This window comes from Magnolia sinica, chromosome 11, assembly GCF_029962835.1.
Source record: "Magnolia sinica isolate HGM2019 chromosome 11, MsV1, whole genome shotgun sequence".
Classification (NCBI taxonomy): domain Eukaryota; kingdom Viridiplantae; phylum Streptophyta; class Magnoliopsida; order Magnoliales; family Magnoliaceae; genus Magnolia; species Magnolia sinica.
The window spans coordinates 53,060,004-53,077,230 of record NC_080583.1 but is presented as its reverse complement, the minus strand read 5'-3'; the positions used below and the strand labels follow the sequence as shown (position 1 = coordinate 53,077,230).

The 17,227-nt window shown below is 38.9% G+C and overlaps 1 protein-coding gene across 4 annotated transcripts in view; it reads left to right on the top strand.

The window, feature by feature from the left end:
* LOC131219149 (DExH-box ATP-dependent RNA helicase DExH1) overlaps window positions 1-17,227 on the top strand; it is a 96,377-nt gene that overhangs the window by 58,144 nt on the left and 21,006 nt on the right. For 3 of the 4 annotated variants that reach the window (XM_058214154.1, XM_058214158.1, XM_058214157.1), the window contains 5 exons: window positions 1,752-2,027; window positions 9,941-10,144; window positions 10,242-10,397; window positions 11,962-12,054; window positions 16,888-17,102. In XM_058214154.1, coding sequence (XP_058070137.1) covers window positions 1,752-2,027; window positions 9,941-10,144; window positions 10,242-10,397; window positions 11,962-12,054; window positions 16,888-17,102 — 944 coding nt within the window. The remainder of the gene's footprint in view (window positions 1-1,751; window positions 2,028-9,940; window positions 10,145-10,241; window positions 10,398-11,961; window positions 12,055-16,887; window positions 17,103-17,227) is intronic. The other variant, XM_058214156.1, reaches the window with a different exon arrangement.

Here is a 17,227-nt window from a genome sequence, read left to right as displayed (position 1 = left end):
TATATGAAGGAGACTACACACCGTTACTAAAATTCAGCAACATATATCAGGGACTACGGTCTTCTAGCAGCTATATGTAATGAGCTGGATGCATGAAGGACTCAAACAAACTAAACCTTAAATATGTGATATATTCCCCTATAAGAACCCTAAGCTCTGATACCAAATTTGATGCAGGACATGAAAAATTAAATATGATATGCAAGATCTCAGGCTTTAGATCATACTAATTCAAAACAATCCATATTAATTCCACATCCTACACAAAAGCTCAAACATTCAAGTAAAGGGGAATCCGCACGGGTCCAGACCTACACAGGTTAGGGTTGGATCTGTTAAAATTATAAACAAACAATGCTCAAAGATAAGCAGTAATCATTCATACATGCACAACAATCAGTCCATAATCTAAGGGATTCACTAATTTCAATTCAAGAAACCCTAGGGTGAGAAAAGGGGCAAACAAATTAAGGATAATGCAATATAGGGTTAGGGTTTATGAAAAACTGGTATGAGAGGGTAAAATAAGAAGAAAACCTGAACCGGAAGATAGTTTTCGCGTGCGGACAGCAACAATGGCCCAGACGCACCTGCGTGTGATCACAGCCGCACGTGTGTGGGGCCCACTATTCAGAAAAATGCCACCTTGGCCCTAGTTGGCCAAGGATGGACTCCAAAACCCCCAAATCTCAGCTCGATCCGATGCACGGTTTGTGCGTGGTGCTCCGCTGAAGTTTCAGCCCTCCTGTAGGGCCAGATTCTGGAAATCTGTTGTAGAGAGAAAAACGGCGGCAACTATTGATGGATTTGCAAATGGAATGCTTGTAGGAGGAGAAATATGGATGGAAGAAGGTGGGGGCGAATCGGGATAAATGTCGCTTCGCACCACGATAGTTAGCCCTTCGAAGAAGGGAGGGCTTCGCACCCATTTAGGTTTTCATAACTTGAAAAGGAGCAGGAAAACACAACAATTTTTATTTATCTTCATTGAATCAAAAGAACTGTAAGGGGTGCCTATTTATAAGAAAACCTTATACCCCAAAACTAGCGCCATGTGTCCAACCTATTACTTGGTGATGAAGTAAACTAAAATAAAAACCAATCAAAGAAATCTAAAGCGTTTATGATGTTCTAAATAATATAAATAAGCAAAACCTAAAGTATGAACTTAATCCAACTAGTGGACCACGATCATGAGATCTCATGATGGGCTTTTCGTGACCATCGGGCCCACTCTTTAAATCGAAACTTCGTCTTCTAGCTAGGAGGCCCTCCCTGGACGTCGTTATCGAGCCAGATCGACGGTGGGACCCCCCTTCTCCTTACGTACATGCGTAGGGGCGGCGTGCGTGCGCATGTGCGCGTGATGTCCCCATCATGTTAGTTTGATTTAATCACATATGTTTCTTGCTTGTTGAAGTTGCTCAATGATGAACTGAGAATTTTACCATTGTTTTCCATCTTCTGTGCTCAATAATTTCCCTGTAGAGGAAATGTGTTTAACCTTCCTACATAATCTTATGTCCATGTTGTCAGCCCATATAACAGCAATAGCTAATGTTTATCTTGATAATGATTTTTATTTTATTTATTTTATTTATCTTTTTATCCTTCTTACTTTTTTGGTGCAAGGACCCCCTATTAGTTGGTATAAAGCTTAGATGATGATGTACTTTTTGGTGGAAGAGCTATCTTAAATGAGTTTAAGCAATGTTGTAGCCTATTCTCATTTGTTTGGTTTGACCGAATAGGTCCATGTAGTTTCAGGAGAGACAGGTTGTGGAAAAACGACACAGTTACCCCAATTTATATTAGATGAGGAGATCTCATGCCTTCGTGGGGCAGAATGCAATATAATATGCACACAACCCCGTCGCATATCTGCTATATCTGTTGCAGCTCGAGTTTCTTCTGAAAGGGGTGAAAATCTTGGAGAAACTGTGGGTTACCAGATTCGTTTAGAAGCAAAACGTTCCAAGGAAACAAGACTTTTATTTTGTACAACAGGAGTACTACTACGACAGCTGGTAATATGATGTTATTCTCTTGTTTATCCTTTCTTCTTCTTCTTCTTTTCTGGCTGTATCTCTTTTATATTGTTGGATATCTCTATTGTTCCCATTATCTCTTTAATTTGACTTTTTTCATGCCAATTTCTTCTATATGCTTATTTACTTTCCTTCCCGCCCCCTCCCCCCCCAACTCTTTGATGCATTATTTGCTTGAATGATTATAAATGAACTAGGTGGACTTGATTGATGCATTATTGCATTATCCTAGATGTGAAAACCTCAAAATAGTGAAATAGAAAGAAATTATCTAGTGTCCTTGGAGAAGCATTGTTAAGTCAGGGGCAGTCCCGTGGGAAAGATTGGAAGAGATGGGAAAAAAAGAGATGGAGGATCCTTTTAATGGAAGTCCTGTGGACAGTTTGGGTTGAGAGGAATAGCAGATGCTTCAGGAACTTAAAAGTTGATTCGTCAGGGGCTTTCAATAGGGCTATCCTTCTGTTTAGAGATTGGGCCCTGTAGTCTTAGGGGCCCAGGGGTCCGTAGGGGTTTTTCTTTGGGGTTGTCCCAATTTTTGTGGCTGGGCAGTTGTAATATTTCTTTCAGTTTTTGTTTCTTTCTGTTTTCTGTTTTCCTTCTTTTTGTTTATGTAGCTTTTTGGTTCTTTCATTCGTGGATCTTGCCTAAAAATATTTCATGTTTTTATTAAAAAAAAGCATTGTTAAGTGACAAAAAGGGCAACGTGCTCACTGAATACATTTAACACCAAGGGCTCATTTGTAATCTCTACTCTAATTCAATAAGAGCTTTTTCAATAAGAGCTACTCCAATTAGCTCTTTTTGTTCTAGCTCTTGTTTTAAATAAGCTTGTTTGGTAAAATCACTTTTTCAAGTCAAAAAACGCTCTTATTTGAAATAAGTGCGTTTGGTAAAACTTTCAAATAAGAGCTTTTTTAGGGGTAGTTGACGTCATTTTTAAAGATTACACCAACTCTATTATAAGAGCAATCCAAATGGTTGTTTTGGTGGATCTCATCATAGATGAACCATGCCCCAAATAACAAAAGAATGGATGACTACAATGTTCATATTTTCAGACATTTGGGCCATCCATTATGTCGTACATTAGATGTGGATCAACCATCATATGGAGCCCACCTTTGATGTAGACCGTCCATTGTGTGAGCCAAACCTTCAAAGTGGACCATCCATTGTACAAGGCTTGTCTTGAATGTGGACCATTCATCATTAGGGGCCCACCTTGATATAGGTCATCCATCATGTGGGGCCCACCATCAATGCTAATTGTCCTTTATGTGGGTTCCCTCAATGTTCACTACCCATCACCCATCACATGGAGTCCACATTTGATGTGTCCGTAGTGTGGGCCCTACCTTCGAATTGGATTATCTATAATGTGGGGCACACCTTCTATGTGGATCATTCATCATGTGGCCTACTTTGGATATGGGTCATCCATCATGCGAGACCTTGGATGTGGACCGTCCACCATCCATTATGAGGGGCTACACTTTAATGTGGGCCAGCCATCATGTGAAGCCCAATCTGTCCATTATGTGGGCCCACCTTGATGTGGACCATTCATTGTGTAGGGCCCCACCTTCAATATGGGTTGTTCATCATGTGGGCCCACCTTTGATGTCAACCGATCATCATGTGGGCCCACCTTCAATTACCATCATCCATCATGTGGGTCCCGCCTTTGATGTGGACTGCCTATCAAATGGGGCCCACTTGATGTGCATGTCCGTCATGCTGAGCCACACTTTGATGCAATCCATCTATCATGTGGGGCTCACCTTTGGTTTGAACCGTTCATTATGTGGGCCCACCTTGATGTAGGGCCTCACATTCAATATGAGGGGTCCACCTTTGATGTCCATCGTCCATCATGTGGGTCCCACCTTTGTTGTGGACCATCTATCTTGTGGGGCCCACTTGATGTGGCTAGTCCATCATGTGGGAACCACCTTTGATGTCCACCATTCATCATGTAGGTCCCACCTTTGTTGTGGACCGTCCATCATGTGGGGCCCAACCTTCAAAATGGGTCATTCATCATGTGGGCCCACTTTTAATGTCAACCTTCCATCATGTGGTCCCACATTGAATGTCCACTATCCATCATGTGGGTCCCACCGTTGATGTGTACCATCCATCAAGTAGGGCCTGCTTGATGTGGATCGTCCATCATGTGAGGCCACACTTTGATGTAGGTCATCCATCATGTGGGGCTCACCTTTGATGTGAACTATGCATTATGTGGGTCCACCTTTGATATGGACCATTCATCATGTGGGGCCCACCTTCAATATGAGTTGTTCATCATGTGGGCCTATGTCAAAGAAATTGTAAAGAGAAGAGATAGGGTAGGATGGGAATTACTTGAAAAGTTTAAAGGATAAACTTGTCCAAAAATTAGTTCAAATGTCTACTCGCTTAAGCCAAATAAGCTCCGTTTCAAAAAGTAACCTTTCCCCAACTTATAAAATTGGAGCTTATTTGCTACTTTCTAAACAAATAAGCACTCTAATTATACTTTTACCAAATAGTCTAAAAGCGTCAATATATATATATATATATATATGCAGTGTTCGTGTTGTCGACGATTTGTCGATATTATCGCCGATAATATTGGTGTCGCCACACTGGCGACACCGAAACCCCAAGTTTTCGTTTCTCTACAGAATATTGGCCAAATTTTCGGCGAAAACCCATTTTTTGCCGATATCATCGATAAAAATGGGTTCTTGCCGAGAATATCGGCATGGTGTGGCTGAAATAAAGAAAAAAAAAAAAACTTCAATTTCACGATTTTCGTACCTGATTGGAACTCGGAAGAACAAAAGCCCTGTTAGGTAAGAAAAACCTACAAATTCCCTCCTTTTTTCCGATTGGAATATCGATGTCGTAATTTCGGCGAAAAATATGAAAATTTGTCGGATTTCCCCTCGATTTGGGTCTAGTTTAGGGTTTTGAAACCCTCGGTCAAAAACCCCTCGGCGAGAAATCCTCTCGCAAAAAAATTCGAGCCTCGAACGTAGTATCGGGAAGCAGATTGGCCAGTGTATCAAACACCACCAGCTAGCTGGAGTAGGTACATGTCGTGCTAAGATGAACGCCGATGCTCCTCGAGCTCAAAGTTGTACGAACGGTTCAAAGGAGATCAAAGTTACATGGCCCCACAATGATATATTTATCATATCCATACCGTTCAACCATTTGGCGATATCATTTTACATCTCAAAAGATGAATCATATCCAAAGATCATCTGTACCACACCATAAATAGCAGCGTAGATAATGATTTTCACCGTTAAACAATTTTTAGAGCCCACCGTAACGTTTATTTTACATCCAATCCATTCATAAGGTCACAAATACCTGAATGAAGAGGAAAAACAAATTTCTTGTTCCAAAACTTCTATGACCCCAAAAAGGGGTATAATGGTAGACGTTCAATCCCCCACTAGTTTTTGCTGTGTGGTCCACTTGATAGTTAGATCTGTCTTATTTTTTGTCCCAAGCCTTAAGACGATATCGCCAAATGGATGTACGGTTTGGATATAACACATATATCATGGTGGGCCCAGGGAGCATCGACCAGCAGCCAGCTCTTTACTGGCAATGTCGGTACAATCTGCATCCCCACGAATTGCCAAAGGCAAGCGGATTGGGTACAGCCCCGGCAACACCTGGCTGTGGGGCCCACCGTAATGTATGATTTTTATCCACGCTGTCCATCCATTTTGAAAAATCATTTTATGTGATGAGCCAAAAATGGGACAGATTGAATGCCCACATGAACCACACCATAGGAAACAGTGGGCACTGACTGCCTAGTGCTGAAAACCTCTCGGGCCACAAAAGTTTTGGATCAAGGTCATGTGTATGTTTTTCTCATGGTGTGGTCCACCTGAGATTTGGATCTGCTTCATTATTGGTCGTGCACTCAAATGAGTTGGCTAAAAGGATGGACTATGTACATATACAACGCATACATTGAGATGGGCCCATGGTTAGGGTCCCACCCACATCCCTATCCTTGAAAAACTTGCTAGGATCCACTGTATTGTTTTGTTGACCCTTCAAACTGTCAACGAGGTGTCATACACTTAGAGAAACCTTTAAAAAAATAAAAAAATAAAAAAAATTCAGTTTGAACCAAAACTTATGTGGCTCACCATAAGTTTTCAATGGTCAATCACCACTGTTTCCTATGGTATGGTCCACATAAGATTGGGACCAACTTCATTTGTGGGATTGTGCATTAAAATGATCCAGAAAAATAGATGGACGGACATGGATATACAACACATTAAAATGGGCTCCATTAAATGAAAACTTATTGTGTAATGCATTCTTTTTGTAATTTTTTTTATTCCTAAATAAGCAAATATGTGCATTTAGGCATGTCTTGGAGTTTCACTAAAAAATTCCACTATGTTCTCCATGTTTCCTTGCACCTAGACGGAAATGCTAATTGTAACCTTGCCTTGCGTACATGCCTTATGCTACTTGTTGCTGCAGGGATTTTATCATATATATATATGAGTTTAAGTGCATATATGTATATTCATAAAGATCTCTGCATGTCTCCTGACTGCTCCATACATTGTTGTCATTCCCAGTAAGGGCCTATCTGACTTGTCTAAATGTGGTTTTACGAGTATTTTGGAGCAAAACTTGTCAAATCCACCCCAACAGATATCGAATTTACTTCCTTTGGCCACCACAAATTTCTTTGCTCAAAGATCAATTATTCTTTTTGTTGAATATATGAATTTTGAATGCCTATTGGTAAATCAAGAAAGAGTAGACCGTGATGTGTACATGAAATCCACTCCAACCATAGTTGATTCATGAAAATGCATGCAGAGGGGGAAAAAATTTAGGCCCATGGGTGACTTTAATGCCACACCAAACTATAACATTTGGATGGTGGGTGCAATATAACGATTTCTACTCATATCACCGAGTGGATCAGCTATTTGGGTACTTCACATACTCATCACTAAATCCTCGACGTGGATTGCCTACTAATGGACATGGATTGCTAGCTGGTGGTCATGGCCTCAAAATAACCTATTTGTTTTATCCAAGTTGTCCATCTATTCTATCATACTCATTTTACAGCATTAGCTAAAAACTGAGCCAGATCCAAATGTTAGCTGTTCCACACCACATGAAAACAGTGGTGATTGAACGCCCAGCATTAAAAACTTCTTAGGTGGACTGTATTGATTAAGTTATACATTCCTAGATGAAGAGAAAACACAAATATCAGCTTAATAGAAAACTTGTAAGGCCTCCAGCAAAATTTTTAATAGGGGTCATTTAATTACCGCCTTTTCCAGTGGTGTGGTCCACTTGAGAATTGGATCTTTATCATGTTTGAGGTCATGCCCTAAAATGATATGAAAAAAGTGAAGAACGGTGGATAAAATATACATATATTATAGTCGGGCCCACATTATGCTTCCAGCACCTACCCACAGAGAATTTATGCTGGCAGGTTGTTTGGTCAACATGCAAAGATGAGTGAGAAAAATGAGGGAGGGGTGGGGGTGGCCTAATGTGATGTGTAAGTGAAATCCACTCCAAACATATGGCTTGTGATGACAATTTGGTAACAGGGCTCAAACATCATCCACATGTATAGAGGAAATAGTGAAAGGGATGCCTGCCATCTAAACTGTTTCACTCAGTGTGGGCCACATAAATCACTTCCGATCATAAAATTTGGTTCAAATGTATGAATCTTCACTGGGTGGATACTGGTTGAAGTGGATTTCACATAAACATCATGGTAGGCCCGATACAAATTCAATAGCAGTTACTCCCTTCTCCATTGTTTCCTTTGTTTGCCACATCTAAATCATGAATATAACTGATTGATGAGCCTCAGGGCTAATTTTAGCATGTCCGGCAATAATGGGTGGAGTGGATTCCATGAATACAATATGATGGAGCACACCATAGCTATACCCTCTAAGCAAGTCCACCTTGGTGCGCACGGAAGTCTCTTGCGGGACGTGCGCGGGAGACCACTACTCTCTCTCTCTCTCTCTCTCTCTCTATATATATATATATATATATATATATATATATATAAAAGCCAATAAGCTCTTATTTGCAGAGATGCCAAATGCCCCCTAAATTTTGTGAAAGTGTGGAATGGTCTATGAGACACTAGGGATGGATGAAGGGATGAAATGGGTTCTCACATGAAAAAGCAAGTTTTGATGCAGATGAACCCGATATTTTTAAACAATGTTTAGTTGTAACTAATCAGAAAATGTTTAATTGCAAAATCCTCAGCAAAATCTAGCCAGTCACACACTTGGATACCAAAAAAATCCTCTTAGCAAACGCTTCTTAATCGAACCCTTCGTATTAATATAAACGTTAGATAATAAAGAATGAGAATTGATCACCTACAAACTTGTTCTAGGCTGAAAAAAAAATAAAAATAAAAATCCATTTTTGAAACAAATTTTCCCTTGAAAATATATGGTATTCTCAATGTTAGAACTGGAAACAAAAAATTCTGAAGGCACCAAAAGTAAATAAGTAAAAGAAAAGAAAAGAAGAAAAGGCTGTAGCATTAAACATTAGCAGCTGATAATATTAGATCAGCTGTGTTTCTCCCTTAATTTTAGTAGCCACTTCAGATTTTGTTTGGCATGCAAACTTTTCCTACATAAGTTTTGTATAATTGAACAAGTTTTTTGATTTAGCAAATTTCTTCTGCTTTAATATTTCATTTACTGTTTGGCTAGCCTATCTTAAATTACAATTTTGTTAGATTTTAAGCGATGTGGGTTTTTCGGATACTTGATATAAAGAAACTGCAACTAAGCAGTTCTTTCAAGGCAAATGCAATCAAATGTGAGGTCAACAATCCAAAACAATGAGTGGACCTTTTGTAACAATTTGGAACATTGCCTTAAATTCTATTGTAGTTCATTTCTTTGTTTTTGAGTTTTAAACAATTCTCTCTTATTATTGTTGTGTTATAAAAGGTCTAATGGTACAATCTCGGTAAACACTCTCATGATCATCTAAACCTTATTCCAATTAATTGGGGTTGGCAACATGAATCCTGTTCTGCCATTCCACTCTATCAAGGTTCAAACCTTCAGTAAGACCATATGTCATCAAGTTTTTTTCTTTCTACCTCCATCCATGTCCTTTTAGGCCTTTCCCTTGCCCTTTTGGATCCTTTAACTTGTACCAACTCACTCAGTCTAAACAGAACAGTTCTTGGTCTCTATTTGACATGGCCAAGCCATCCAAGTCCACTTTCCTTCATCTTATTACCTCTTGGTACTACTCCTAAGTTCCCTCGAATGCATTTATTTCTAATTCTATCCTTCCTCATTTGGCCACTCATCCTTCTCAACATCCTCATTTCCATCATGAATCTCGCTAAAAACTAATACTCGAGAAAGCATTGCTTTGCTCAATTGAATTAAAAATTAATACAACTGTTCTAATGTTTCAACTAAGATCTGTAAAACTGAATATCGGTAGCATTTTTCAAATGGGTACTCTTATCTGGTTCCTTCTTTTGGACTTTGAGAATCCATTCCTGTAGCCACAATCCTATCAGCAGTCATATCTGGGTACTGTAGCCCTCATTGTTTAGTTCGTGAGCTTTTACAATTGACATATGGGCTAGGGATAAGGAAAACAAATTGAGGCCATGCACCTTGGCTGTGTAGGTAATGAGTTGAAGTTACTAAAAGCGAAAAGGCATGGTATTGGTTTTGGCTTAAAAGAATTCTTCCAATGCTCCAAACATTTTCCATTCTTGCAATTGCTATTGCATGTTAATTGAATAATAATTACACAATAGTTGGCTCTGAAATCTCTTTTTCCCTTCCTAATTTGTGTTATAATGACAGGTCCAAGAACCAGATTTAGCTGGTGTTAGCCATTTAATAGTGGATGAAATTCATGAAAGAGGCATAAATGAGGATTTTCTCATAATAATTTTGCGTGACCTTCTTCCCCGGCGCCCAGATTTGCGGCTTATTCTGATGAGTGCCACAATAAATGCAGATCTTTTCTCCAAATATTTTGGAAATGCACCAACCATACACATACCGGTAATATTTGAATGGTTTTATTCCCATACGCTGACAGAAATCCTGTCATCTCTGTACAGTTGCCTTTTGTATCTGTTTTGACTGTATGGTTTTGCAGGGACGTACTTTTCCCGTAGCAGAAGTGTTCCTAGAAGATGTGCTTGAGAAAACACGCTACAGTATCAAATCAGAGTTTGACAGCTTCCAAGGAAATACAAGGAGAAGAAGGAGACAGACGGAATTTAAAAAAGACCTGTTGACTGAGTTGTTTGAGGCATGCTTGAGTACAGATTATCATTCTTTTACATGCACTTCCAATATTCCATCCTGTGCTAAACTATAGACCTACATTGGTTTTAATCTTTGGAATAAAAAACATTCTAAATTCAAGAAGTTGATCTGCTAAGATGATTATCGGTTACACATGTTAGTGATTTAATCATGTGAAGGCTTATAATATCGATCATTTAGTATTGGTGGTGACATGAATTTATATATCTCAACATCTTTTTTGTTGGAACTAACACAATTTTCTACTGCTTTCTGTTCATCGATCTGGGTTCTGTGGTTCGTTGATCCATGCCATTGAGCTGCTGCTCACCACTGTGGTTGTGGATATTCCAAATTTGCCCAAATTTGAAGATCCTAATCCTTGAATTGGTGGAAGACAGATAGATAATAAAAGTAATCCAGCAAAGATCCACATGAACGGAAAATGGCAAAAGATTAGGGGATTAGGATCTATATAACAAACAGAAGGAACTTTTTTCTAAATCATCTAGTGACAGGCGTGTGCCTACCATTGGACATGGCTCATTCATAGTCTTTCATTTTTTCTTGGATATTTTTATGTATGCCATTCATATTTAGGTTACAATGTTTAGTACTTTATTTTTTTTAATAATTGTATGGACAGGTTGAAAAATACATCTTGAAAAAGTGGCATATGGGACTGACAGGTCGATAAGAAACAGGAAAGGAGAAGGGGAATTCAGGGGAAATATCAATATTTGGCTTGCAATTTGCAATCCAAACACGCACCCCAACATTCAAGTAGGAGGCTCTCTAGCCTCTTTAACTCCAAGAAATATGATTTTAGTGAAGTTCAATTAAAAAAAGTCCATACAATATCCCTAAAATAGAATACTTATACTTTTCCCACAACTACCTGACAAACTCAATTAATCTTGATTAAAACTAACTAATCTCTTCATTAATGGTCCAAGATCCCAGCCAAACATAACCAACCAAAGTACAACATGTTACTTGTAAATTAGTTGTTATTCGCACTTGCATCTGATGAAGGGCATAGGCTACAAGATATGCCATGGTGGAGATTAATTCAACCCAACTCGTGATTGGTTCAACTTCAACATAGCACATGATAACCATCAGCAATATAGGTCGAATGCATTCACAAATTTTACAATAAAAGAAATAACCAGGCTACTAATGGCCAAGTTCCATTCATCAACAGGGTCACTGATGACCCACTTCAAATCAACAGACATTTGTTTGGCTTTAAAGGCCACATACAACTAACAGAATTATAGAGTGCGTTCCTTTGGACACTTAATATCTGTTTAGTCCATCCGGATTTATATCATTCTATTAGAAATAACACATGCTTTATGATTGTTTGTACCTCTTCAAAAGATGACCTGGTTTCATTCGATTATTATTGTCCATCCGTTGGGACTTTGTGACAACTCATGTGGTTAATCATAATATGATGCTACAGTGCTTTGTGTGTGTGTGTTTTCAGAAAGTGCAGTTTTCATGCGGACTGCACAAATTGAGATGCTTCCCAGTTGATACTAATTGCTTTGTTGTCGCAGGAGGTTGATATTGATTCACATTACAGAAACTACAGCACGGCTACGAGACATTCACTTGAAGCCTGGTCCGGTTCCCAACTTGATCTGGGTCTTGTAAGTAACTTCAAGCTGCTTGTAAACTATTGTTGAATGCCTACAAAGTAGCTGAATTGGGAGCTCTCCTTGATAAAATATAGAAAAGATTGTTGTTATTTACACATTTATGCATGAGTGCATGTCACTTTCTAAACGGCTCTTGTTAATTGTTTGACATACCTTCATGGAGCATGTTTAATTTCTTATTAAGATTAAGTGGTGGAATATTGTGATAGCCATGACACATTTATGAATTTTAAGAGTAGGAACAGGGTGGTGCAAAAACATATTTAAGTTGATGTTTTGTATGTTACTGAAGTAGTGTCGAAGTTTTGACTGATTAACCATGATGTCATTATTTCCACAATAATAGGAAAATTCATAGCACTAGTTTGTATTAGGATTATTATCATTTCTACTTGGTCATGCTGATAGTCATGCATGAATTCTTTTGAATCACCTATTCTCCAATGGAAGAAACTTTAAAGTTCAGTGTATCAGGGCTTCTTTTCTTCGGTCTGATTTTTCAATCCTGTTTGGAGTAAAATGATATTCTTGGAAAAATGTCACATGATTAATATTGTACACCAGTGTACCGTAAATCACACTTATTACTATAAAGAAAGTATTGATATACTCTGCATGTGTGTGTGTGTGTGGCCGAATGCTCAGCTGCACACCAGTTCGCACGGAACTCTTGCGAACTTTTTTGAGAACATATCATACATGATGTGACTCTAAAATCTGAACGGTCCACATGAAGCAGCACCTCATGAAACCCCCTGAGCCCAATTTTTACTTTGATCCGAAACTTTGGTGGGCCATGAAAAATGAAAAAAAATTCCTCCCTTGATTTGCATTTCTCTTTGCTATGGTCCACCAGAATTTTAGATCAAGGTGAAAATTTATCCCTTGGGGTTTCATGGGATTCCACATCACATGGACCGTTCGGATTAGATGCCCATGACAAGTGTGCGTAGGTGCGTAGGTGAGCATCACTATATATATATATATATATATATATATATATATATATATATATATATATATATATATATATAGAGAGAGAGAGAGAGAGAGAGAGAGAGAGAGAGAGAGAGAGAGAGAGAGCCATGTGATGCGGCATCCTATGAATCCTCCAGGGCCCAGTTTTCAACATGATCCAAAACTCTGGTGGGCCATGGCAAAGAGATGCAAATCAAGGGAGGAAATTGTTTCCTTTTGCCATGGCCAGGGTGTGCCAAATCGGTTACGGTAACGGTGCGAACCGTTACCCGTTTCGGGGCCGTATCAGCCGATACAAATTTTGGGCTTATATCAGGTGAGATGAGTTCTCAAAAAGTTCTCGTGAGAACTTGTGAGAATTGGTTCGCAAGTGAGCATTTCACTTTATTGGTCTCAGTCTCCTCTGCACCAGCCCACGGGAGACTTATTTACAGTCTTAAAGTGTGGCCAGCTGAATTTGGCCTTACCGTGATGTTTAATTTAAATCCACCCCAGTCACCATGTGAGTTGCCCCATTTTAACCATAGGGCCAAAAGATCAGCCCATTCAGCGATTCAAGTGGGCCATTCTAAGAAATAGGTGATCCTGGAAAGTGGTTGTGGCCAAGATCAGTTGCATGAGTTTTTAAAACACCTAACTGAAAAGGCTAGTCGATGAGTCATGAAACACCCAATTGGTTAGGCCGTGACCGTCTGACTGTGGGCCCACCTCGATGTATCTATTTTATATCCACTCCATCCATCTGCTTTGCTGGCTCATTTTAGGGCATGGTCCAAAAAAAAAAAAAAAAAAATCAAATCCAAATCTCAGGTGGACCATACTATAACAAATAGGAGTGATTGGAAGCTCACCATTAAAAACCTCCTAGGGCTCACTGTAATGTTTATTTGCCATCCAACCTGTTGGTAATGTCACAGACGCGGATGAAGGGAAAACACAAATATTAGCTTGATCCAAAACTTGTGGCCCACAAGAAGTTTTTAATGGTCAGCACTGTTTCCCGTGGTGTGGTCCACCAGAAATTTGGATCTGCTTCCTAAAATGAGCTGGAAAAACAGATGGGTGGCATGGATATAAAATACACATTAAGGTGGCCATGATCATGGCCTGACCCAACAGTTGTTACCCCTACCTTAACTGAATCTCTCTCTGGATGCGGATTGCATGGTGACCACAACACAATGCCTAGGGTCCACCATACTGTTTTGAGAAATCTACCTTGTCCATCCATTTTGCTAGATCTTGTTATGAGGTGGCTCTGAACTTGGGACATATCCAAAACCCAAGTGGGCCACACGGTATGAAACAGTGCTGATAGCAATGCCTACCATTGAAACCTTTGCTTGACCCTCTCATGTACGTAGGGCCTACCGTGATGTGTGTTGAGAAATTCATCCTGTCCATCAGTTTATTTGATACACAACGGTGGCTCAACTGGCCAACTCAAGTAGTGGTAGCGTGTTGCATAGCATTCAGCTCTCTGTAGCATCTAGCATAAGTAGCGTAAGCATCACGATACTTTATTTTTTAATTAAAAAGTAGGAAAAATGTAATATGGTAAGCAAATATATATATATAAGATGATTCATCTTTCAAGTATAAGCACACTCAAACAAGTTATTAATTATCATTTATCAAAAGCCAATCCACATATATAAACCAAATCAAATCATTATCACATCAACAACTTTCTAAGCAAACTACTTTAATTAATAACGTTTAATTGAAATTGCAAGTATGAAAAGAAATCAAAATCCTAAAAGTTGAGAGTAGTAAGTAAAAAATACAAAATACAACTATCTTTTATTAAAAAAAACGTAGTGTCGTAGTGTACGCATTATTAATTGAAACCACAAGTCACAAGTATGAAAAGAAATTAAAATCCTAAAGTTTGAGATTGTTAAGTAAACTATCTTTTGTTAAAATAAAAATAAAAATAAAAATAAAACATAGCGTTCGCTACATACGCTACGCATATGCTACGACCCCTATAGGGGATTTACGCTATTTGCTACGGGCGCTGTTCAAAACACTGGACCAGCTTTAACGTTTTCAAATGGACGACAGTCAGAGGTGAGCCTCTATCAACATTGGCTCGTCCATGTTTTCTTTTTCCTTTTTGTTTTCCCCAGAATTATAATGGTTTAATTCCAGCAATTAGATTCAGCAAACAATCAAACCAACACCATTAGCTGAAATTTAATCAGGCTGCCCCACAGCAATGGCCCACAGGTCCAAATCAATGTACTCGGCAATGGAATCAACAATCAGCGCTACAGGATCCTGCAATACTATGCAGCAGATAACACTGAGAGATGGCCCACCAATGATTTTGGGGCAAACATTTCAGCAAGTAACAATGATATTCAAGAGGATGTGGGTGGGGGAATTATAAAAATCCTTATTAGCAGAAAACTGAAAAATGAAACCACATACCACCAAGTAATGGCCCACCTGAATCCAACTGATCCAATCAAGCAACGGAAACCATACACAGCATTGCACAGACTTTACAGAACCCAACTGGTCCTGAAATGAAGGGAGAGGAGAATCACATTCCACCAATCAAAACTTCTGATCTGATCACAACAACGTGGAGATGATGAAGATCTGATCAAGCAACGGTCCCTTGTTTAGATCAGTGCTCAGATACCACGTAGAAAAATGTGCTCAACAGTGGGCCCAAAGGTGTGGACAGCATCCTCCTAGTGGTGGCCCAAAGTGTACAGTGTGTGCTGTCCACTAGCATCTTCAGCAGCAGAAAACTGAAAAGAGAGTGCAGAAAAAGATAGATGAGCAGACGAGAGGAAGGAGTGGAGAGGAGAGGAGAGATAAAAGAGAAAGGAGTAGAAGAAGAGAATGTGAGGAACAAGGTAGAAGGGTTTGCAATGCACAAACCCTAATCTCCATTCCACCTTTTATTAAGCCCCAAACTGTGTGGGGACTCTGTACATAAGTGGCCCTGACCCACAGTGCAACCTGGGCCCAATTTCACTTAAATCGTTACAAGGCCCATTGGCCCATTTCAACCCAAAACATAATGTCTCTCAACATGGTTTAACCGAGGATAGGCTCCTTCATAGAGTGGAATTGTGGAACAGCATTCGTGTAACCAACCCCATTTGGGATACGGCTTAGATGATGATGATGATACTTTCATATGTGGTTGCAAAACCCCAATTAGTTGAGATACGGCTTAAATGATGATGATGATACTTTCTTATGCAGTTGCAAACTGGCAATAATTCAAAGAAGTAAAATGAATAATTTCAACGTGTACAGTCACATGCTATTTTATTTATGTGAATTTATGTTCTCAAAATTTGTGATATATTCCTCCATGTGTTGTTAGTTTATTGTTTTCATTACAAAAATCTAGCTATTCTAATAATTTATACTGAATTTTCTTGTAATATATGTAGTATTTGTTTCATTATATATATGCACATAGCGTTGAACTCTTTTGGGCTCAATAGTTCAATCATGCTAAACTTTTTGTTTGTATTTTATCTTCTGATTTCTTTTGTTGATGTATCTTTTTTGTTAAATTAGCATGTTGTTTTCATCATACTTTGTCCTGTAGGTCCCTTGCAATAAGGCTTCTAGTACAATGATAAGAAGGGGAAAAAGCAACTGTGAAGTGTTATTTTTCCTTGGTTATTTCTTTAATGTGAAATTCGCCTCCCCTGGCTTCAACCGTCTGTCACTGCAGTTTTTCTCTCACACTTGTCTATCATTGTCACAATAATTTCCCTACCCATACCACTACTATCTGTTGTTGAGGTGTTCACTTCATGTCTATCATTGCCAAAATAAGTTGATCCTCCCTATTTTTCTTAATTGTAGGTGGAATCAACAATTGAGCATATTTGTCGCAATGAAGGGGTTGGGGCAATCCTTGTGTTCCTTACAGGTTGGGATGACATATCGAAACTACTGGAAAAGATTAAAGCAAACAGCCTTCTTGGAATTTCAAGCAAGTTTCTGATTCTTCCACTACATGGTTCAATGCCTACTGTCAATCAACGTGAAATATTTGATAGACCACCAAATAATATGCGGTAAGCAATCTTTGTTGGCACTGCCTATACAACTTTTTATAGCTGATATTTGTGATGTTCAAGATTTGCATGGAATGTTTAAATTTTCAGGTATTTATTATTTTATTTTGTGTCTTTCTTATAAT